We start from the raw sequence: 24,014 nt of genomic DNA on the forward strand, positions 1-24,014 counted from the left end.
AAGTGTTAACCTTTAGCTCTATATTCTGATAGAAATCATTGCTATAGTGTTTGTTTGCTCAGTAACAGCTGGGTCTCCCCATCTCTACAGCCGTTTAAACAGAAAATACATTAGGACTGGGATACCAATTTCATCCTACCAGGAGAGAGAACTCATAGGATAAACACATGAAACTGGAAGGACAACTATATGGAACGCTATAAAGTTGGTGACCCACTGTATAAAATGTATTTCCGGTTTACTAAAGTCCTGGTCAGACAGGGAGACCCCCGTTACTGAACAGACACTCTATAGCAATGATTACATCAGAATATAGAGCTTTAACTAAACAAATATTACTTACTTACTTTTAATGTATTGAAGTACTGTCAAATAATGTCCTTGCTGAGTGGGGTTCAGGTCCCATACAGCGTTAAGTTACTCTTTTCATATATACTGTGCAGCCTACAATGTGTGACAACTCAAAAAATTAAGAGTACAGTTGTTTATTGTAAATTTTTATTCTCTTTATCACAAAAAATATATGCAAAAAAAAAAGGTATTTTCAATTTCATCTGTTTCTCTGCTCATGCTCGGTCTTCACATTTGCCATTACTTCTACAAACCTGCAGTAAGAGACTGAAGCCGGACTCGCCAAAAATATCTACTAATATCTACAAGCTCGCAACGCGCGGCAGACGCAATACGTTGTGAGCTTGAAGATTGGCTATTTTCGGTGGACGGCATTTGGCGTACAACTGAGCATGAATTAGACATCACACTATGAAAAACTGCCCGCATTCCTTCCATGTTAACGACTAGGAGAGACAGTACAGCACAACAAATGATGCAACTTTGCATCCATTTTACAGCATCTGAGACAAAAAAAAAAAACTCTTGACATTTCATTTCATTCATCCCTTTTACGGTCATTCAGTAAACAATACAATTTTTAGCTTATCATATTAGCACCTTTGTGAAACAAAGGCGTGAGGCGTGTGTCATAGTTGAGCCACGAAATGGCAAAATTCGATGTCTGCTAAGGTCATGCGTCTCATGTGGCTCTCAAAGTGGGGTCCATGGTTCCTTAGCGGGGTTCCCAAATGGAGCCTTGCAGGTCTGTTACTCTGAGAGTGTACAATGGGAACCAAATGGACCCTTCTAAGATCAATCATCCAGAAGTTATGTATGACAATCTGTTATTAACTAAGCGTGACATTGACCTTTGGCCAGCAAATTGCACCATATGTCAGATAATTATTTTAATATGAAGCTTCATGGCCTTGTGTTGCGATCTGATGATGATGAGTCAGAAAGAGTATACATGCAGAAATCATGTATAAGTCATTTTATGTATGTGCTGTCAACGTTCACGTCTGAATATCTCTATATTGAAATGGCTGTATTTGGCAATTAAATAATTGGAATATGTGTGACCAAAGGGTACAGTATGCTTTGCTCAGAGAACCATCCATTTGATCCAAGTTTCCCAGGGAACTGACGTTTATAACAGCAAAAATAAAAAATTGAAAACATTATGCAAGTCAGTAATTTAAGTGCTCATAGTCAGCTGCTTAAAAAAAAAAAGAATTAACGGAATCTGAAAATTCCCCAGCAGAATTTCAGATTGGCATTATCAGACAATCTTGTGCATCAAGTCCATTTCCAGCATGATGATTGGTCAACGCCTGTCTCTTATAAAGCACTTGGAGTGGCCCTTCAACAGGGCCGGTGAAAGATAAAGTCCCTTTTAATATAAAAATAAAATAAAATGTTTGAACCTGTTAAGCACATCTTTCTTATCCATTGTCCTTTTAAATCGTTCGTCTCCTTGTCGGCACAATGTGTGCGCATGTGGAATGCGTGTGCACGTGGATCAGAAGGTGCTCGTGCGTGTGGGTGGCTGCGGGTGAACCTTGGGGGAGGGGGTCCTGTCTCAAGAAGCCTTGTTGGTGCACGATCCTGCCGGGGTCTCCTGCAAGTTCGCCTTGGATCTGTAGAAGAAACGTTTTAAAAGAGCTGTAAGTGATATTGTTTGGATAAAACTAAGCTCTATATCCTGATAGTAATCACAGACAAGGGTAAGAGAGAGAAAGATGACGATATATGTGTAATTTAAGTGCTCATAGTCATGGATATGGGCACTGCGTCAGGCACGCTAACTACAGAAGGAAAATTACACTGAGAATCGTCAGTGCATCAGTGTCTTGCAAAACTAGACAATCATTCATAAAACTTTCAATTCAATAACTTTTTTTTGTATGTCTATTTGTATGTACGTATATGTGTGCCTTTAAACCTACTGTTTGTCCTTGAGAAAAATAAATAAAGTCCAATTTCCCAATATTTGATTTACGAAAAAACAGTTAAAATATGGAGATAAGAGGTTTCTGCCCGACGACAGCAACGAAATCAAGTATATGACGTGAACGCCGCTGTTACCTGTTGTGTGTCATGTGACTTTTGACCAGGTGGCCGGCGGCGAGAGCGGCCATGAGTGACAGCTCTCCGGCCAGCACGGTGCCACACACCACCCTGGCCAGCTGGCGCGCGTTCTCACCCGGGCACTCCTGACTGGCACCCTGTACGCCCAGCATCTACAAAAGACAAGACACACGACAAACACACTTTTAATCACACTGGCACCCTGCACCGGTCCCCCCAACATCTGGAAGCCTCACACACTTTTACCCCACCAGATTTAACGGACTGCGAATCTAAAGTTTCCAGGTTTCACGTGTGTTAATTAAACTTTTAAAGTGTCAACACTGTTAGTGTTATGGCCATTTAACCAATTAGTAGACAGACCCTATACCCCAGAGCTCTATACTTGGTACGCTCCTATTTTCCCTCTACACAAAATCTCCTCACCAAAAATAGCTGATCTACGGTAGATCGGCTATTTTCACCGAATGTTTGCCCCAGAATGGAGACGCTATTGGCTTCCAAGAGATCAGACTGGGGGTCCTTGGAAAAAAAAAATGATTGAGAATCACTGTAAGCTGGGTCTGTGCACCTGTCAAGAGGCATGTGTATATATTTTTCCCTATACACCTATAAGGAACATTTGATTATTTGGCTTGTTTCTATCCTCATTTTCATTGCTTTCCTTTCAATCTGTATTCTTCCTCCCATTCCCGAAAACAGCGAACGATGGAGCCAGAACCAAAAAAGAAAAAAGCACCAACTTTAAACCTGTAGACAATAAAGCTGATTGTGATTATGACCTGCAGACAGGCTTGTGTAAGCTATGTGTGTGTACCTGTAGGCAGGCTTGCTGTGGGGGCAGGTTGGTTCCTCCTCCCACTGTTCCCAGTTCAATGGAGGGCATGGTGCAGGTGATATACAGGTCCTCCCCCGTGGGTCCTGATGACTCCATGAGGGTGATGCAGTTACTGCTGCCCACCGACTGTGCTGGGTCCTGGAGGGGGGGGAGGGGGAGATGCATACAAGTCAAACTACTGCATTAGGTATTAAAATATTATGCCATACATCTTAGAGTAGCGGTTCTCAAACTGCAAAGTCAAGGACCCCCAAATTGATATATATTTGGCCGCGGACCCCCCATCTGAAAATGTTTTGCACCCCCAGAAGCAAAGATTTGTGTTAAATATGTATTAAAAATGAATATAAATTCAAAGATTTGCAAATATTTTCATGATTTTTCAAAGATAGCAGATCTACAAGCTATGAGCTTGTGTATCTGCTATTTTTTAATCCTCCTGGAACTGCCATTTTTTTAACAGGACAATGTGAAAAGGGTGGCATTTCTTCCTCTGCCTAGTGGGAATGTGAGTGCAAAGTTTCGGACGCTGCGTTCATGATTTGAGGCATTTTGTTCAAAACGGAGCACTCCTGCAAACTTTGGAAGAGTGATGTTTGGGCAATATCAATATCAAAGTTTGTTTTGCAAAAATCGGCCTCCTGATGGGGCTATAACATGCCAATGTGAAAGTTTTGTGGGCAGAGGTTCTGCTCTGGCATCGTAGTGGAGTGTGTGTGCACAGTTTCATGTCGATCTGGCCATCGGTGCCGGAGATTAGCTGTTCACAGACGGCAGTGGTGGAAAGTAACTAAGTACTTAGTATTTACTTAAGTACTGTACTCATTGAGTGCCATTGACGCGTTTCACGTGTTTTACCGCAATGGCGCAACGTGCCAATGACGTGTTTGACGTATATTATATATAATATTGTACTTTTACTCCACTACAATTATTTGAAAACTTTAGTTACTAGTTACTTTGCAGATATAAATTATTACATTATAAAACATACATTAACCACTTTAGCCCTATTTTATACATAGCCTATTTCAAAATAGCCGATCTACAAAATCTTGTAGATTTTTTTTTTGCTATTTTCAAACATTTTAGTAACTTTACTTTTGGCACTTTAAGTACATTTTGATACCAATACTCTTGTACTTTTACTCAAGTAAATTTTGAATTCCGGACTTTTACTTGTAACAGAGTACTTCTACATTGCAGATACTTTTACTTAAGTAAAAACGGACGGACGGACAGACAAGTGGCAAAACATAGTCTCGGCCATGCCTCGGCCTGGCGGAGACAATGAGTGGCAAACACCACGAAAAAGTGCTGCCGGAACAGTACCTGTCCACAGGCGATGTAGATGGCGGCCACCAGGTTGGATGCGTGGGCGTTGAAGCCCCCGATGCTGCCGGCCATCGCCGAGCCCACCAGGTTCTTGTTGATGTTCACGTCCACCATAGCTGCAGTGGTGGTCTTCAAAACCTGCGAGGGAGAAAGACGAGAACAGTAAGCGACCAGATCCCCGCTGAACCCGCTTTGACAGCTCATATAGCTGGTCGCTAATCATAACCACTCTCTGTCGGGTTGAAACCTCATACTGTATGTCCAAAACTGTTATTATTCAGGATTCAATTAGAAAAACATCAAAAATAGCAGATCGACAAGCTCAAAACACGCCGCCGTTGTGAGCTATTATTTTTATTAGTAAAATATGGATTCAAATTCAAAAATAGCAAAAGTAGCAGATCTACAAGCTCAAATGGAGATATGGATGGGATAATATGGAGATAGGGATTCAAATTCAAGAATAGGAAAAGTAACACATTTACAAGCTTGTGGATCTGCTACTTTTGATGAAAAAACATAAAAAGTTAGAATACGGAGATAAGAGGTTTCTGCCCGACAACAACAAAATAGAACCGTACTCCATGAATTGAGATTTTAGTGGAAAATAAAGGTGTCTTTACCTCTCGGACGACCTTGGCGGGGATGGTGGCTTCGCAGACGGCTGACTTGCCCCGGCCTTGGATCCAGTTGATGGCCGCCGGCTTCTTGTCGGTGCAAAAGTTACCGCTGACCGCCAACACCTGCAGCTCTGGGAACTGTTCCTGTATCCTGGCCAGAGCCTGCTCTGTGCCCTGGAGACACACACACACACACACACACACACACACACACACACACACACACACACACACACACACACACACACACACACACACACACACACACACACACACACACACACACACACACACACACACACACACATACACACACAACACACAACATAAAACGTTCAATATTCATTCACGTCTCAACAATGTATGAAGTTCGTGTATCGTGACATGTACACATGCTTGTAACATGAATGATAGAAACGCACGCACATGCAGGCCTGTCACAATTATTATGCAATTATTTTTGCATAATCATCATAATCGTTTCCATTTAGAAATGTTTTCACACATTTTCAAGCTTACAACGCGTCGTAAGCTTGTAGATCAGCTATTTCTGCTATTTTTACATTACATACGTTATACGCTACATTTATGTATAAAATTGTGTCAATAATTTCTTTGTATATTTAAGTTATTTGTCATATCTGCCCTGTGTTTTTATGTTCCAATGTTCAATACCAAAAACACAATTAAATCGTTAATCGCAATTATTTGAGTGACAATTAATCGTCAACTTATATTTGTAATCGTGACTGCCCTACGCACGTGCACACGCACGCACGCGCACACACACACACACACACACACACACACACACACACACACACACACACACACACACACACACACACACACACACACACACACACACACACACACACACACACACACAGACAAACCAACCTTAGAGATCATGTTCATGCCCATGGCGTCTCCTGTCCTGGACTGGAAGCGTATGTACAGGTTTCTACCGGCCAGACCGATATGCAGCTTCTGAAGACGAGCAAACCTGCAAAACAAAACGACCAACCACTTAAGGGTAGATGTCAAAAATAGTCTATACTAGTGGTTCTCAACCTCTTCTGGTTCATGGCCCACCCATCTGACCACTTAACACGGCAGCCGTCAGAGGGGTGGGCCGCATGCATTTTCGGCGCATGTTTATTTCAATGATCAATCAATCGATTGTGTTCTGGAATGTATCGATGGAACTAACGTAGTATAATTTATAAGTTCCTATTTATCGGTATCGCAATGAAAACTCATTTATCAAATGCAATGACAAAATACCATGTCATTTTTATTATATTCTATTAACATTTCAATCTTAATTATTTCGGGGCCCACTTTCAATGCACCTGCGGCCCATCAGTGGGCCCACTGCCCACAGGTTGGGAATCGCTGCAATGATCATTTGAAAAACATCCATAATTGTGATGCCAAAACGGTCCGTAACAAGTGATTACAGTAAAGCCAGATTTATACTTATGTAAATAGCTGATCTACAAGCTCACAGCGTGTCGAATCGCAACGCGTTGTGAGCTTTTAGCTGAATGCTTGACAATGCTTGCGTACTTGCCAAGTAACCTGACTTGTATATTTTTACGTTTTATTTAAGCCCTTACCTGCTTGTGTTGTCGAAGGCCTCTTTGGTGGCCTGGAATCCGTCTATGCTCTCCAGCCAAGCCTTGACCTCGGCAGCGTGGCACGCAGAGGGCAGCCGCACCACGGGGCCGCGCGTCATGCCGTCAGCCAGGATACGACTGTGGGCTCCGCCTCCCAGCTGGAAAACACGAGGGAGAGGGGAAACAGCATGAATATCATAGAGTTATATAATATATCGCTGTTGTCGGGCAGAAACCTCCTATCTCCATATTCTAACTTAACAATTACTTTCTTCATTATTATTATTTTTTAAACTTTTTTTATTTTACTTTCCCCAAAAATGTCAAACATAAATGAAAAAAGTTATTGAAAAAAGACGAACCCCTCATCCATATATCAGCCACCAGAACCAAGGACGGGTGCTTTCAGTTAATCTAATTGTTAATCTAAAAGTGGAGTTTGAAGTTACAATGGGTTTGTATAGGAAGGGGTGTGTCTGATAATATCTAAATACTGAATCAAGCAACTTAAAAAGCCTGAGTAGACGTTAAAATGACCCCAAAGATGTTTGAAAGTGAAATATCCCTTAGTGGTTAACGTCTCTGTAAAGAGTCACTCACAGCTATCGCTCGGCAGCCGCGGTTGGTGCTGGCCACCAGGCAGCCCTCCGTGGTCGCCATGGGAACCTGGAACTGCTTCCCGTCCAGGTGGAGCGGTCCGGCCACACCCACCGGCACCGGCATGTAACCAATCACGTTCTCGCAGCAGGTCCCCATCACCTGGCAAAGACAACAATGTTTACAAGGTGACGTTACAACAAAGAAACGTTGCATGTTTAGTTTTGTTTAGTTTTGAGGTCTTACAAACGGACATCCTTATAGGAGCACAGCCTATCTTCATATATAATTGGTCCTCACTAATGGTCATTAGAATATACTGTAGCACCATTTCTGTCTAGTTTATAGAAAACAGTCTGCACTCACGAGGTGAATTGTCTTTGACTGCAGTAGCAGTCATGACAAACGGACGCATGTCGGCTACTCAGGCCTTCATCAACGCTGATGAAGGCCTGAGTAGCCGAAACGCATCCGTTTCGTGTTCTCCTAATATTTGAACCATTTCTGTTTGCTCACTCTGTGTCTCAGAGGAGGGCTGTGGACAGTTCAGAAACCCGCCTGCCAGTGACATCATCAGTGGGCAGGTTTGGCCATTTCAAACAAGTTTTTTTTATTAATAAAAAACAATGGCTTCTGTTTCAGCATGCCAACTTTCCAGCAAGAGAAAGGCTGTAGTTTCTTTTAACTTGGAATCCCCATTGATGATGTCCCCATTGGTAGGCAGGTTTCTGACCTGTCCCACAGCCCACCAATGAGACGCAGAGCGAGTAGTTGGAAAATTGAAGACCAATTATATGAAGAGAAGGTTGAAAGTCGGTGACGTGCTCCTTTAACATTTATGCTGTAAATTGCATTAAAAGCACATCCTGCCACTCACTTTCTCTATTAACCCATTAAGACCTGGGGCGGATTCTACAAATGCCTTCTACATCAGTAGTTCTAAATGTTTTGTGCTGGAGACCACCAGAAGAGAAGATGTGTGTTAAAAAATGCAAAGTTATTCAATTTATTAAAAAAAAATATTCAAAATAGCAGATGTACAAAAATGCCAAAAAATTGCAGATCTACAAGCTCACAGCGCGTCACTTTGTGCTGTGTTGCGAGCTTGTAGATTTTTTTTATAGCCAACGTAAAATCTAAAATGGATTTGTAGGTTAATGCTATATGCCGATATATCGGCTATTATTTGACTTTTTTCGATGACATCGGTCGGGCTCTGGTGGTGCGTTCGTCCTCACCTTGGAGTAGTCGTAGTGGGTGTAGGGCAGGGTGGACAGTGCGGACGGGGACGGCAGCTTGGCCGACACCATCTGTCTGCGGATGGCGACCCCTCGCTCCGGCTTCTCCATCATGGCCTCCAGCTTGTAGGACGGGATGTGCTTACAGTTCACCAGCAGCACCACCTCGGCATCGCTCAGGAACCCCGCCCCCATCTGCAGGTGGGAGGAGACACGTGGCTCAATCATTACCCAAAATGCAATGGTCCAGATTTTGCACTTTACTTGAATTCCAACCTTCCTGGCAAAGTACTTAACCCCCAGTACTTGAGTCAAAGTATAGATACTCCTGGTCAAATTACCAGTGGTGTAAAGTAACTAAGTACATTTACTCAAGTACTGTACTTAAGTACACTTTTGAGGAATTTTTACTTTACTGGAGTATTTCCAGTTTTCAGTACTTTTACTTCTACTCCACAACATCTCAGAGTCAAATATTGTACTTTTACTCCACCACAATTATTTGAAAACTTTAGTTACTAGTTACTTTTCAGATATAAATTATGATATTATGAAACATACATGCTATTTTATACCTAGGCTATTTGAAAATAGCCGATCTATAAGCTCACAACGCGTCACATCGCGACGCGTTGTGAGCTTGTAGATCTGCTATTTTCAAACATTTTAGTACTTTTACTTTTGGTACTTTATTTACATTTTGATGCCAATACTTTTGTACTTTTACACAAGTAAATTTTGAATTATGGACTTTTACTTGTAACAGAGTATTTTTATATTGCAGTATTGGCACTTTTACTTGAGTAAAGAAGTACTTTTCCCACCACTGCATATTACTCAACTACAAGTGAAAGTTGCTCTGTCAAATTGGTGGACGTTGCCAAACATTCAGAGCAGCGTACGCGCGCAGGGTAGCAATTTTTGTAGAGGTCACAAGTTTCAACATAACTTCATATTCTCTACAAAACCTTATGGAATGCAGTTATGGAATGCAGCTTTAAAAGAACACAATCTCTTTTACATTGTTCTTACTGTCTGCATAGGATTTTTCCTGTATAGTAGAATACTTTGGTACGCCGCATGCTTTTAGTGCAGCCGAGTGGCTGCCTGCACGTGGATTTGTTTCCCTGCAACTTTTTAAGACGTAGAAGACAGCATCAGAGCGCAGGGCAGGTCAGTGGCGTGAGGCGTCTTATCCATTTAGTGTCCTGCACCTTTAAGATGTCTTATCTATTAGTGTCCTGTACTAACAGGCTGAGCCTCACAGAGAGAGTGGAGGCCAAGCTCATTAAAACATGCTTACAGAACACAGCCTTGAGGCTGCTGTGGCGGCTGTTGTTGTGAGAAAGTGTTACTGGCTGGTGCTTTCACAACCTAAAGCCTAAAGCCACACATTTTGACCACTAGCCCAGTGGTTCTCAAACTTTTTCATGTGAAGGACCCCCCAAAATTGAATTGTATTTGGCCGTGGACCCCCCTATCTGAAAATGTTTTGTGCCAGGGACCCCCAGAAGAGAAGAAAATTTGAAAAAGTTTGAAAAAGTAAGATTATTCCAAGACTCTTTTTCACGCAATGTGAGCTTGTATATCTGCAATCTTTGAATAGCCAGGGTATAAAATATGGATAAAGTGGTTAAAATGATTGTGATGCTATCAACAAATTTAGCTGGGGACCCCCTGGAATAGGGAATCCCCCCCCCTTAGCCAGGGGAGATATTAGGCTTTTTGGTGTGTGTGTGTGTGTGTGTGTGTGTGTGTGTGTGTGTGTGTGTGTGTGTGTGTGTGTGTGTGTGTGTGTGTGTGTGTGTGTGTGTGTGTGTGTGTGTGTGTGTGTGTGTGTGTGTGTGTGTGTGTGTGTGTGTGTGTGGTGGGGGGGGTACCTCTGGGTTTTTGAGGATAGCCAAACACTCCTCCATAAGTCTGGGTGTGGATGGTATGATGGGCTTGGGGGGCGTTGTCTCTGCAGCTGGGCCGGTGGAGGGGGTCTCCATGTCACCGTCCCCGACCACAAACATGCTGCTGCTTCGAGGCTTGACAGTCACCAGGGCCGGCAGCGGCCTGATCATCTCATCTAGGAAATACAAGAGGAGAGAAAAAGGCGTTAAAAACAGGAGGTGGGATGAGGAGGAGCGCATGAGACAATTTAACAATCGGGAATGTTTTAAACAGTACGATTTTCAGCAAAAAAGCATGAAATAGTTGCTGTCGGGCAGAAACCTCTCCATATCCTAACTGTTTGCGTTTTTTCATAAATTAACGTCCTACTGTACAGCGTCACACAAAAGCATCAAAAGTAGCAGATCCACAAGCTTGCCGCGTTTCAAGCTTGTGGATCTGCTACTTTTGCTGTTTTTGAATTTGAATCCTGCAGTGAGGGGTTCACTGTCTTGCTCAAGGACACTTCGACACTGTCCGAAGGGGAGCCAGGGATCGAACCGAGTGGCCGCTTTACAATTTTCGCCTGCATTTGCCGTTGTCTTACCGTTCCCATCACATCTACCAGCGTCAAAACAGGGGCTTGCGATTGAATTGTGTGTGTTTTTTTTGGTGTGTTTCTAGGATATTATATATTGGATGATCGATCGCACAAAGGTGTCACTTACTGAAAAGATCCCGTTCTTTTCAGCGGGATACACTGCATAAATCAGGCTTTAGTCATCCATACCTTTCTCTTCTTTGGTGGCGGGTGCCGGTGGTGGTGGGGTGGCCGTCGCAGCCTTCTGGGCAGAGGCGGGGAGGGGCTGGGGGGCCGCCAGGGGCTCTTTGCGGCAGCAGGAGTTGTCGGGGTTAGCGCGGCGGGCGGCCGCGGCGGGGATGGACATGGTCATGGGGTTCTTCAGCGACAGGGTGGACTCCATCTCCACTTGCTCAAAGAAGATGTACTTGATGGCCAGCAGCAGGGCCAGGCCCAGACAGATGACCTGCTCGATGTCCATGGTGAGCATTCTGTGGAGCACGAAGATTACACGCCGTTTACATTTGAGGCTTTTAAAAGGTGATGTATGTGATGTTTTCTGGTTAAAATAAGTGTTAAATAGAGCTATATATTCAGATACTGTAGTAGGACCACGGTGGAAACAAGTCCCCAGGACTTTTTTTGTGTTTTCCTTCAGCCTTAATGTCTTACTGTACCACGTGCTGTTTACATTTCTGACTAATTAAGTATTCAATCAATCAATCAATCAATCAATCAATCAATCAATCAATCAATCAATCAATCAATCAATCAATCAATCAATCAATCAATCAATCAATCAATCAATCAATCAATAGTACTAATTTCTGTTTGTTCAGTGGCAAGGGTCTCCCTGTCTCTCCAGCTCTTTAGTCAACAGAAAAATGTATGTTCAGGTTGGGATACCAATTTCATCTAGTCAGGAGGGAGGGAGAACTCATACAGGATACAGGATATACAGGTGAAGTTGGAAGTAATGGAACAAAAAACAATGAACGGACAAAATTGGAAATGGAACACTATCAAATTGAAGCTGATGGGTAGTGGAGGCTGCTTATATCTAACCTTTATATTTTACCACATATTAAATCACTTATTGTACTAAAACATTATGATATTTGGTAGCTTGTAAGAGCCTAAATGTATCCACTAGGCCTGATAGCTACTGTTTATGTTACAGCCTATCTTGTTATGGTTCAGCCTGTCCTTGAAGCAGCTACAGTATAACTATGATCTAAACCTGTGCCTCTTGGCAGAACTACTGTACCACTGACTTGAGTGTTATTGTACTTCTCCCCATGATATCATGTACATAAAGCATAACCATCACCACCTAGAATATTGTCTTGACTCCTATTTGCCTCATCAATTGCTGATTGATCCAGAATTCCATGACAGTACCTACAAGCTTTGTGTTACGATACATTGTGATCTTGTCGATCTATTTTCGCAGAATGTTCGCCTATAATATTATGACATGCAGTGAATAATATTGACACTAGGGCTCATGTAACCTTGTGTCACCAGGCACACGGATGTAAAGTGTGGTTTTTGTTCCGAACTGACCAGTGTAATCCAGTCTAAGCCACGTCAACTCCCCAACTAAGATTCGGTATATGTTCTTTTTCCTGTCTCTCTCCCCCAACCGAAACGCCTCAAATTAAACCTCTTAAACCCCATACAGTACGTTGTTGAGCCCTCGAGACTACACTACTTTTCTGTTTTCACCCGTCATTAATTATCTTCGCTGAAAATAGCCGATCAACAAGCTCTACGCGGTGCAACGCTTGTCGATCTGCTATTTTCTGCGAGAGTTTTCCCCCAGAATTCCAGATGCTGGGGTTTCAGTGGTTAAAAAGGAAAAGTGTCCCTGTATCACAGTACTACCTGGCCATGTAGAACTGCCACAGGGGTCCCTCGGGTTCGATCCTCTTGGGGGAGTGGTGGTCCAGGCTCATGCCCACCTGGGGGACGTCCACCGTGGTGTTGATGGACAGAGGCTCCGCGATCCAACGGCTGTGGGCGTGTACCATGACCAGACCGAAAGACTGGAGAGACACACATACACACACACACACACACAGGTTTGTATTACTATACTTGTGAGGACATCAACATTTTAAGACAGTGATTTTATGAATGGCATTTCTTTTTACGCCAAGCACATCACCTACGTAGATGCACTGTGGCACGACAGCTTAGCTAGCATCACTGTGGAGCTCAAGACCCTGATGCTAGATACAGTAGGAGAGTGTGGAGGGCAACGATTCAGGAGTCCCAAGTTGGTGTTGGCTAGACCATTGGTTCTCAAAGTGGTGAGAAGGTGACCCCCAGGGGTCCTTGGGGTGGTTCCAGGGGGTCCCCAGCAAAATTCGTTAATAGCTTAATAACTTTTTTGAACAATTTTGATTTATTTTTAAGATATATCCTCTCTTCTGGGGGCCCCTGGCACAAACTATTTTCAGATGGGGGTCCGTGGTCAAATATATATCAATTTGGGTTCACAGCACGTCGATCTGCTATTTTTTTCTAAATTTTTGAAAATGTTTTAAGTGAAAGTGAAATTGGTTAAGTGTGTCTGTGGGTTTTTATGAATGTTGAATCAATGAAAAATAATTAACAAGAGCCTGTGACTAAATAATAACGTTTTTAGCCACATACAACGTTTTGACCACATACATTTTTTTTTGCCCCGAAAAGCGAGGATATGGAGCATCATATGAACCTCTCCTACCATGATCATCTTGACTCTCTGGGTGACGGGGTTTGGTTTGTTGTCCTCTTCCTCCATGACTCTGGAGAAATGACTGAGCTGCCAGATAGGATGACCTCCCTGGCTCTCTCTGGACAGCTGTGCAGAGTACAACACACACACACACACACACACACATCACATGTCAACGCTTACACTACACACATATCGTTGCTGTCGGGCAGAAATCTCCATAGAAATCTCCATATTCTATTTGTGTTTTTTCCTGAATGAATGTCCTACTTGATCATACTACAGCGTCACAAAAAAAAAACACTGTTTTTGAATTTGAATCCTTAAAGATAACAGTTTTGAATATATGAGGTTTCCACCCGACAGCACAGAGACTATATACTGTACAAGTCCCAACTGGCCCTACCATCCCTGTTTTGGCCACGTCATTATAGGTGGGTCGGAGGGGAGCTAAAATACCCGATCTACAACTGTCACAACAGGTCACATCGCGATGCGTTATGAAGCGTGTAGTTCGGCTATTTTCGTCGGGTGACACCAGTATAGAACACTGTGTGGTCCGCTGACCACCCAGGGGTCCTTGAGGGTGTTGCAGGGGGTCCGCAGCTAAATGATTGACTTATAGGAACCAAATGGACCCTTATGGTTCTGTAACTCCTAGAGTGTACAAATGGAATCATTTATACACTCCCAAAGTTAAGTAAAGGATTCTACCAGAGATTAAACATTATCAAATGGGGCCTAATCCCTGATGCATATCAAACTCCTTGACAACTGTTAACAATGTTGAGTAACACTGATCTATAGATCCATGCTTACCTCCAGCACCAGTGAGACGCAGGCAGGGAAGAAGGTCATGAAAACAAAGTAGTTTGCCAAGACGGACATGCAGCCGAAACAGCACATGATCTCCAACTGTCTGACACCTGCAACATACAGCACGGCACAGCGATATCACACGTTATAACACGGCTTGGTTGAATACTTGATTCTGATAGGTCTGATATTTCTTTTCTTTTTTAAACCCCTTTTTCTCCCCAATTTAGTCATTCTGCCAATGAATTCCTCTCCACACATTTGTTTGTGTGTGTGCGTGTATTGTCACTGCTGTTGTATCCTACTGACTCACCTGCCAGTGAGGAGCCCCTAACAGGAGGACGTAGAGCATTCGCCCCAACTCCCCCCACCTGACAGGTGCCGCCCCGGCCCGTAAGAGGGCGTGCCGTGCAGTGACAAACATCACGCCCCCCCCCCCCCCCCACAGGTGCCGCCCCGGCCCGTAAGAGGGCGTGCCGTGCAGTGACAAACATCACGCCCCCCCCCCCCCCCCCCCGCCAATTGTGTTCGTATAGACGCTCGACAAAGCCGGACGCACCACGGTGGATTCGAACCCACAACTTGGGCAGGCAGTATACCACTACGCCACCCGAGCAACAAGCTACGAGCTACAAGCTCACAACGTGTCGCATCGCGACGCGTTGTGAGCGTGTAGATCTGCTATTTTCAAATATTTAAGTACTTTTACTTTTGATACTTTAAGTACATTTTTGATGCCAAAACCTTTGTACTTTTACTCAAGTAAATTTTGAATTCTGGACTTTTACTTGTAACAGAGTATTTCTATATTGCAGTATTGGTACTTTTACTTAATTAAATAATTTGAGTACTTTTCCCACCACTGCCTTAGACAAGTATAAATCAAGTTTTGGTTTCAGATCTAATTTAACAACAGAATGGTTGCGTCTGTTACCTGACATGGTTCCCACCCCGATCACCAAGCACTCCACCAGGGCATCCAGCGTGAACGTGGGCCCCAGCACCGCCATGCCACGAGCTATGTTGTCCCGCACCTCATCCTGAACACAAGAGGAACGCAAATATACAAAGGTCATAATCATGGCAGTATTTGATAAAATAGTGGTTAACAAATTATTTGTAATAATAATCTAAATCTACAAAGCAACTTATAACTTAGGTTTTCAAATAATTGTAATGGAGTACAAATTACTATATGTTTGTAGTATAAAGTATTGAACAAATGGAAATAGGTAAAGCAAGGTTCCTCAACATTGTACTCAAGTACAGTACTTGAGTAAATGTATTTAGTTACTTTCTGCAAAAACAATTATGGGAAACCGCTGTATAATTGCTGCCCGAGGAAGAGTTATCATACTCGAAACACATTGCTGAGTAGTCTTCAGGGTTTTGAGACAATCGTTTGTTCATTTTCCTAAACAATTCTTTTTTTTAAATAGCTGTTTGAAGGCATACAAAATTGTTTTTGCATTGGAGTTTTGCCTCCTTGGGAACCCTAGGACTCTCCACTTTTTTGTGGCGCTTTATTTACTTTCTGCCATTGAATATTGACAATATTTCAAAGGCATGAATGTAGTTCAGGACTAGTGCCAGACAGTTAACTCTTTGTTGTTGTTATCTGGGGGCTTAGCGGCTAGAGAGGCAGTCAGTGACCTGGAATCAGGTCACTGGTTCATCTCCCGGCCTCGCTCAGCATACTGTAGGTACTGTAGGTAAATGTCCTTGAGCAAGACACTTAACCCAGAAACAGGGTTGGATCCAGAATCTGCTCAATGGATCATGCTCGTAAAGTTTTAAAATGTACTTTTCTTCCACCATCGTATGATGAGCACCTGGCACTTTATTTATTGTTTATTGGATCCAGAATATCTCATTCAGCAGAAAGGAATGGCAACACATTTTTCGTGGTCTAATCTATAAAGCAAATAAACTTGACAAAGACGAGAGAGGTCAGTTGGAGTGTACCTGGGAGTTGGAGCTCAAGGCGAACTTAGCGAGGGCACACGCTTTGGAGAGGTCGATGAGAAGCAGGAAGAATGGCAAAGCCTCACTGGACAAAACACAACAAAACTAATATTACATATTTGTGTGTGTGTGTGTGTGTGTGTGTGTGTGTGTGTGTGTGTGTGTGTGTGTGTGTGTGTGTGTGTGTGTGTGTTTCAAAGGAAGGACAAAAAGGTCATGAGAGTAGGGCTGGGCGATATGGACACTAAATCAAATATCACAATATGTTTTCTTGCCCCCAAAATACCTCTATCGATTTTGTGAACACAATATTGTATTGTGACGATACTTTTATTACATTTTTCAAACATTGCAGATGTATAAGCTCTAAAATCACCTACTGTTGCTCTAAAACAAGGCTTAAGTGATTAAAACCAAGAAAACACAACACTTATGCTGTATCATGAGATTAGGATATCCAAAATCCCAAATAATATCTAGTCTTATACCACGATATTGATATAATAATTGATGTAATATCATTATACTGTATTGCCCAGTCCTATTTTGAAATGTGTACAGTAGATAATTGAAAGTATTTCTAAATGTGTACAGTACATACTTGAGGCCAGTAAGTTCCTTGTCCAGGAAGTGAATGACCACGGTGCTGAACACAAAACTAGAGAAGATGGTGAACAGCCCAGCAATACCTGCAGAAAGAGAGAGACACACTTTAGATACATACTGAAGATTTTGATTTTGGCGCCACCGCTCTACAACATAAAACAGAGCTTACGTGTTTAAAGCAGGGGTCTTCAACGTTTTTCAGCCCAAGGACCCCTTAGCTGAGAGAGAGATGAAGTAGGGATCCCCCACTACATATTGTATAAAATTGTGTAGCTTGTACACACAAACCTTTTCATAGATTTCATAGAATCTATGAAATCTATGAAAAAGTTTGTGTGTACAAGTCTGTGAAGCTATCTGATAGCTTCACAGACTTGTTTGACAGCACTATCATCAGTGTATGTTGGACTCATGTTAATGTGTATTTTCAGATATTTAACGACTTAAACTCTGTACTTGGTCTGCTGTTTTTTCCCCCTACACCAAACCTTATTGCCGAAAATAGCCGATCTACAGTACAACCTTGTAGATCAGCTATTTTTGGCTGAAGTTCTCCTAAGAATAGTGTGCTAGGGTTCAAGTGGTTGTGTAAAAAAAACTAATCCTATTACACAAAGATTTGGCGGCCCCCCTGTAGTAACTCTTGTGGACCCCCTAGGGGTCCCGGACCCCCTGTTGAACACCCCTGGTTTAAAGCTCGGGTAGACATGAGAGTGGCCGCTCTGCTCACCCAGAATGTATTTGGATCCAAGCTGTCGGAGGTTCTGGAACTGGAAGTAAATGTAGACGATGGCGATGCACCGTGTGATGGTCAGGATGATGATGTCACTGCTCAACATTTGCTGAAAAAAACACACCCAAAGATCGGTCCGTTGTTACCAGTGGTGGAGGAAGTACTCCGATATTTTACTTAAGTAAAAGTATCAATACTGCAATGTAGAAATACTCTGCTACAAGTAAAAGTCAGGAATCATTTTGTTTGGGGGGTAAAAGTACAAAAGTATTGGCATCAAAATGTACTTTGAGCACCAAAAGTAGAAAGTACTCTTAATGCAGAATGTCCCAATTTCACAAGTTTTCAAATGTATACACATATTTAAAAAATAGCAGATCTACAAGCTCACAATGCGTTGCAATGGGACGCATTGTGAGCTTGTAGATCTGCCATTTTCAAATGGCCGAAATGTAATAGGGCTGAAGTGGTTAATGTATGTTTTGTGATAATAATCAAAATCTAGTAATTACAATTTTCAAATAAGTGTTGTGAAGTACAATGAAGTACAATATTTGTCTCTAAGATGTAGTGGAATAGAAGTAAAAGTACTGAAAACTGGAAATACTCCAGTAAAGTAAAAATACCAAAAGAATTGTACTCAAGTTACAGTACTTGAGTAAATGTACTTAGTTATTTTCCACCATGATATTGTGTGTAGTGGGTCATTGATCAAATCAGAGTCTGTCCTTGTATTTAGAATCATGTCATCATGTGCAAGCAAGTGATTGGTCCCTGGTGATGCCAAAACCACAATTAAATCATCATTAATCACAGTAATTTGCATGACAATCACTTGTCAAGTAAAATGTCATGATTTGCAACAGCGGACAGCCCTGCGTGTGATGATGATGATATGACAATAAAGCTGACTCAGTGATTCTTACCTCCTCTGTTTTCTGGCAGTCAAAGTTCCAGCCGCAGATCTGGTCGTTGCCGGTGAACATGTTCATGGACATCATGCAGATGGTGAGCGTTACCGTGCCGACGATGACCTCCCAGGGATGGGAGGCTACCATCAGGCCGTGCATGCGGAACAGACCTGTCAACATGGTGGCTAGCAGTCGTTCCGGCTGTCATAGAAACGGACGCACGCACACACACACACACACACACACACACACACACACACACACACACACACACACACACACACACACACACACACACACACACACACACACACACACACACACACACACACACACACAAACACACACACACACACACACACACGTACAGTTAGTTTAGTGAGCATGAGCTGCGTTGTTGTACAAACCAGCAGACAGAGTAAGAAGTACTCCAATTTTTTGACTTAAAAGGTGTTGACTGTATTAATAAATACATACATAATGTTTTCACTTGACCTATTACACACCTGGATATACAGTGTGATGATGCTAAGCTTTGTCATTCATACTAAATACCAGTGGTGGGAAAAGCACCCTATTATTATTATCATTATTAGAATCTAAATGTATGAAACCCCTGTCTGTCTGTCTGTCTGTCTGTCTGTCTGTCTGTCTGTCTGTCTGTCTGTCTGTCTGTCTGTCTGTCTGTCTGTCTGTCTGTCTGTCTGTCTGTCTGTCTGTCTGTCTGTCTTGTGCATATCTCGAGCACCACTGTCCGACCGATCTACTTCAAACTTGGTGTGTGTATCACAGAGTTTGGTCAGTCCAGCAGTCCTCCAGAACCAACAAAACCCAAAATCTATCTGTCTGTCTGTCTGTCTGATCCCTGGTGTCATCAATATGACGTCATAGACTGGCCTCCAAGTACAATGATAATGGATACAGCACTAAGTACTCTGACAACAGGTACAACGGGTATTGCATAACGTTGTTGTCGGGCAGAAACTCCATATTTTGTTTGTGTTTTTTTTGTAAATGAATGCCCAACTTGATCATACTACAGCATCTCACAAAAGCATTATAAAATTACAGATCCACAAGCTCAAGCGTTTTGAGCTTTTAGATTTATTTAAACTTGTGCTATTTTTTTTATATTTATAATCCTGAAAAGTGACAGTTTTGGGCATATGAGTTTTCCACCCAGCAGAGGGGTATGCGTTCCCAACGGGCATCATTCCCAACGGGAAGGCAAGGCAAGGCAAGGCTTTACTGGAGTATTTCCAATTGTCTATACTTTTACTTCTACTCCACCACATCTCAGAGGCAAATATTGTTCAAGCTCACAACGTGTCGCATCGCAAAACGTTGTGAGCTTGTAGATCAGCTATTTTCAAACATTTTAGAACTTTTACTTTTGGTACTTTAAGTACATTTTTATACCAATACTTTTGTACTTTTACTCAAGTACATTTTGAATTCCGGACTTTTACTTGTAACAGAGTAATTCTACATTGCAGTATTGATACTTTTACTTAAGTAAAACATTTGAGTACTTTTTCCACCACTGCCTATTCCACCACCATTATAAAGCATTCTTCTATAAGCTCACAGCTGAGTCAGAGATACCATGATTCAGGTTAGCCAAGCCTATAGCTCCTGGTGTCTGTCACACCTCAGCTATGACAAGTATGTTCCAAATTCAACAATGGGGGAAAACAACTAAGAACATTTACTCAAGTACTGTACTTTTGTGGTACTTTGCTTGAGTATGTCCATTTTTCAAATACTTTATACGGTAGTTCCACCCCACTCCACCTCAGAGGCAAATATTTCAATTTGTTTGACTGTTTTACTCATTTATTTGAAAACGTTTAGTTATAAGTTACATTTGATTTGGATTATTAATACAAAACATGTTTTTGTATTATAGACTACTAGTAGCCTAATAGGATGAAGCTAACTTTTAGGACCTCCCCCAAAACACCTTAATGTACAGTAAGGTGTTTGCTTTTATATGATAAAAGCATTTTTTTATTTGATTTTAAGTGATACACACAAACATTATTACATTATATTACTATTAACATTAATATCACAATAATTTCATGTCAATGAATAATAATGAGCGAAAGATGAGGCAATCAAGCATCATCACTAGTGCCAGACAGCCAGACAGCCAGTAAGACAGACAGACAGACAGACAGACAGACAGACAGACAGACAGACAGACAGACAGACAGACAGACAGACAGACAGACAGACAGACAGACAGACAGACAGACAGACAGACAGACAGACAGACAGACAGACAGACAGACAGACAGACAGACAGAAGTAGTACCACTTTATATGCAAAATGTTGTTTAATGCAACATGTTGTCGACCCCTGCAGGCTGACACTGCAATGGCATGCACAGCAAATTAATTACCTTGACTTTCATTCAATTGCTTATTGATTTGTATCTATTTTATTTTTCGTTGTGAGCTTGTAGATCTGCTATTTTCAAATAGCCTAGGTATAAAATAGGGATAAAGTGGTTAATGTATGTTTCCTAATGAAATAATGTATATTTGCAAAGTAACTAGTAACTAAGTTTTCAAATAATTGTAGTGAGTAAAAGTACAATATTTGCCTCTGAGATGTAGTGGAGTAGAAGTAAAAGTATAGACAATTGGAAATACTCCAGTAAAATAAAATTACCTAAAAATTGTACTTAAGTACAGTACTTGAGTAAATGTACTTAGTTACTTTACACCACTGTCGTTTACACTACAGTATATTATACTGCATAGTGCGAAGGTGTTACTGATCCACTCAGCTCCAACGATCGGGGGAGTAGGACATGATTAATTAATGTAATCAAGTTATATTCTACTAATTAGCCTACAATCACCTTTATAAAATGTCAGCCAAACTTACAATTAGAGGACGTACTAAAAAAAAAAAGTAAACCATCTAAAACCACATACAGTAGTTGGGCTCACCAAATAATCATCCATAACAGTGGTTTTCAACCTTTTTCATGCCAAGGACCCCTATATTGATATACATTTGGCCGCAGACCCCCATCTGAAAATGTTTTGTGCCAGGGACCCCCATGCAGAAGCAAAGATTTGAGTTTAAAATATTCTCTTTAAAAATATATTCAAAAGATCTGCACACATTTTCAAGATTTTTCAAAAAATAGCAGATCTACAAGCTCATAGCGCAGCACTCGGTGCCGCTAAGAGCTTGTAGATCTGCTATTTTTGAATAGCCAAAGCTAAGTGAGCAGTTCTTATCAATAACACACCCCATGAAGCATTGAATTCATGACGATTTTTTTGTTTTTGTCACTATCCTAAGACAATAATTTGATGATAATAATAAAGACCCTAATGTATCCGGTAGGAGAGTCTCCTTTGTGTCTCCTGCCGGATACATTAGGGTCTTATTATTATATTGGCTTAGGATAGCGACAAAAACAAAAAAACGACTCCTTTAAGCAGTCAAGTCACAAACAATCGAATAGGTTGAAAAGACAGAAGTCACTTACCTACAGAAGTCAGAAATGTGATGCTTATAGATCCAGATTCCAGAGACTGTAGCTAAAGATCAACACCAGGGATCAGTACACATATTATTTAGATCTTATTGATGCATTTAGATTATAATAATTAAATGATGTGCACTGTCCCTCTGCGGCGGAGAGAGAGAGAGAGGAAGAGAGACAGTCACCGGTACTATCAGCTGCACTCTCTGCCTGGGATGGCATGGCTCTGCGTCACGCACGGTCCCGACCAATCAGAGCTCCGTTGCCCCGGCAACGCTCCGAGAGGGCCGTGGCTATAGGATGGACGCGTGATCTCGTGATGCATAGAAACACATGAAGCCACATCAACGTACCACTAGTCCACCGCACCACACTTATTTAGGTTAATCATTGGTTTGTGTTTGAACGTGATGATGCAGATGAGGGTTTTGTTAAATGATCACATTTTATGAATTTTACAGGAGAGAAAAACACGAACTTTTCATTGATAGTAATTAATTAATTAAACATATTTAAGCAATCTATCATTTTATATAGATGTGGTCATACTGACCATGATATATAATTCAAGGACCCCAACGAAAACAAGTCCGCAAGGACTTTTTTGGTTGGACCTTTTAGACAAAAGTATTATAAATGTAACTGTGTTGTTTTACATTCTTTTGCCTAATAAAAATGTCAATCAATCAATCAAACGAATCAATCATACTGACTGACATGATACTGACTGACCATGATACTGATATGATACTGACCATGATACTGACCATGATGCTGACCATGATACTGACATACTGACATACTGACATGACACTGACCATGATACTGACCATGATACTGACATGATATTGACATGATACTGACCATGATACTGACATGATACTGACATGATACTGACCATGATACTGACATGATACTAACATACTGACCATGATTCTGGCCATGATACTGTTTGTAATATTATTAAAAATAAAACGTGTCAAGCAGACAGACGACACATGTGATGTTGTTTCCTTGTGCAGCCTCTTGTCCAAGAGCTCTTCACAAATGAGTTCTGGTAATTGGTCCCCTCCTATATTACCCTGGAGAGTTCTTGATCCAGTTAGTTTTATGTTTCCTACTGTTGTGGTTGTTTTCCCATTTGCTACCATATATTTATATTTCTCAGAGCCTCCCAGAAATCTTTTTTTATATTGTTGTTATATATTTAATATTTAATATGAATAATATAATAAATGATGAAAAAAAAACGTGCACAATTCACTGTCACTGAAATAGTATGTCGGTCACTTGTCAGTAATGGGTAATTATCCACCCCACCCATGCTGATGGGTAGATTGAGGACACTCCCATGTGAGCAATGAGTGTAGGCCTACATGATCCTGAGGAAGACGTCACTGTCGAAACGTTGTTTTATTTTTAAACAAACTTTTGCATCGTGGTTAAGAGCTGTGTACTGACCATGATACTGACCATGATACTGACATTTTACTGACCATGATACTGACCATGATACTGACCATGATACTGACCATGATACTGACATTTTACTGACCATGATACTGACCATGATACTGACCATGATACTGACCATGATACTGACATGATACTGACATG

The 24,014-nt window shown here is 41.6% G+C and overlaps 1 protein-coding gene across 2 annotated transcripts; it reads right to left on the reverse strand.

Moving 5' to 3' along the window:
* Positions 1 to 543: 543 nt before the first annotated feature.
* Positions 544 to 22,540, reverse strand: LOC308089413 (3-hydroxy-3-methylglutaryl-coenzyme A reductase-like). 2 transcript variants are annotated; one of them, XM_080434111.1, is made up of 20 exons: positions 22,405 to 22,540; positions 18,901 to 19,086; positions 17,972 to 18,083; positions 17,237 to 17,324; positions 16,636 to 16,720; positions 15,605 to 15,710; positions 14,674 to 14,780; positions 13,864 to 13,980; positions 13,017 to 13,177; positions 11,340 to 11,620; positions 10,555 to 10,745; positions 8,675 to 8,869; positions 7,440 to 7,598; positions 6,840 to 6,997; positions 6,118 to 6,223; positions 5,221 to 5,391; positions 4,595 to 4,735; positions 3,242 to 3,400; positions 2,422 to 2,576; positions 544 to 1,973 (listed from the first exon to the last, which is right to left on the reverse strand). In XM_080434111.1, exons 2-20 carry the CDS (start codon positions 19,063 to 19,065, stop codon positions 1,916 to 1,918), a joined length of 2,715 nt encoding a protein of 904 aa, XP_080290237.1. In that variant the 5' UTR covers positions 19,066 to 19,086; positions 22,405 to 22,540; the 3' UTR covers positions 544 to 1,915. The 2 variants fall into 2 exon arrangements, with proteins under 2 accessions (XP_080290237.1, XP_080290236.1); XM_080434110.1 differs by having other exon boundaries at positions 22,401 to 22,540.
* Positions 22,541 to 24,014: the final 1,474 nt, after the last annotated feature.

Source organism: Gymnoscopelus braueri (assembly GCF_963280865.1).
Source record: "Gymnoscopelus braueri genome assembly, chromosome: 7".
Lineage (NCBI taxonomy): Eukaryota > Metazoa > Chordata > Actinopteri > Myctophiformes > Myctophidae > Gymnoscopelus > Gymnoscopelus braueri.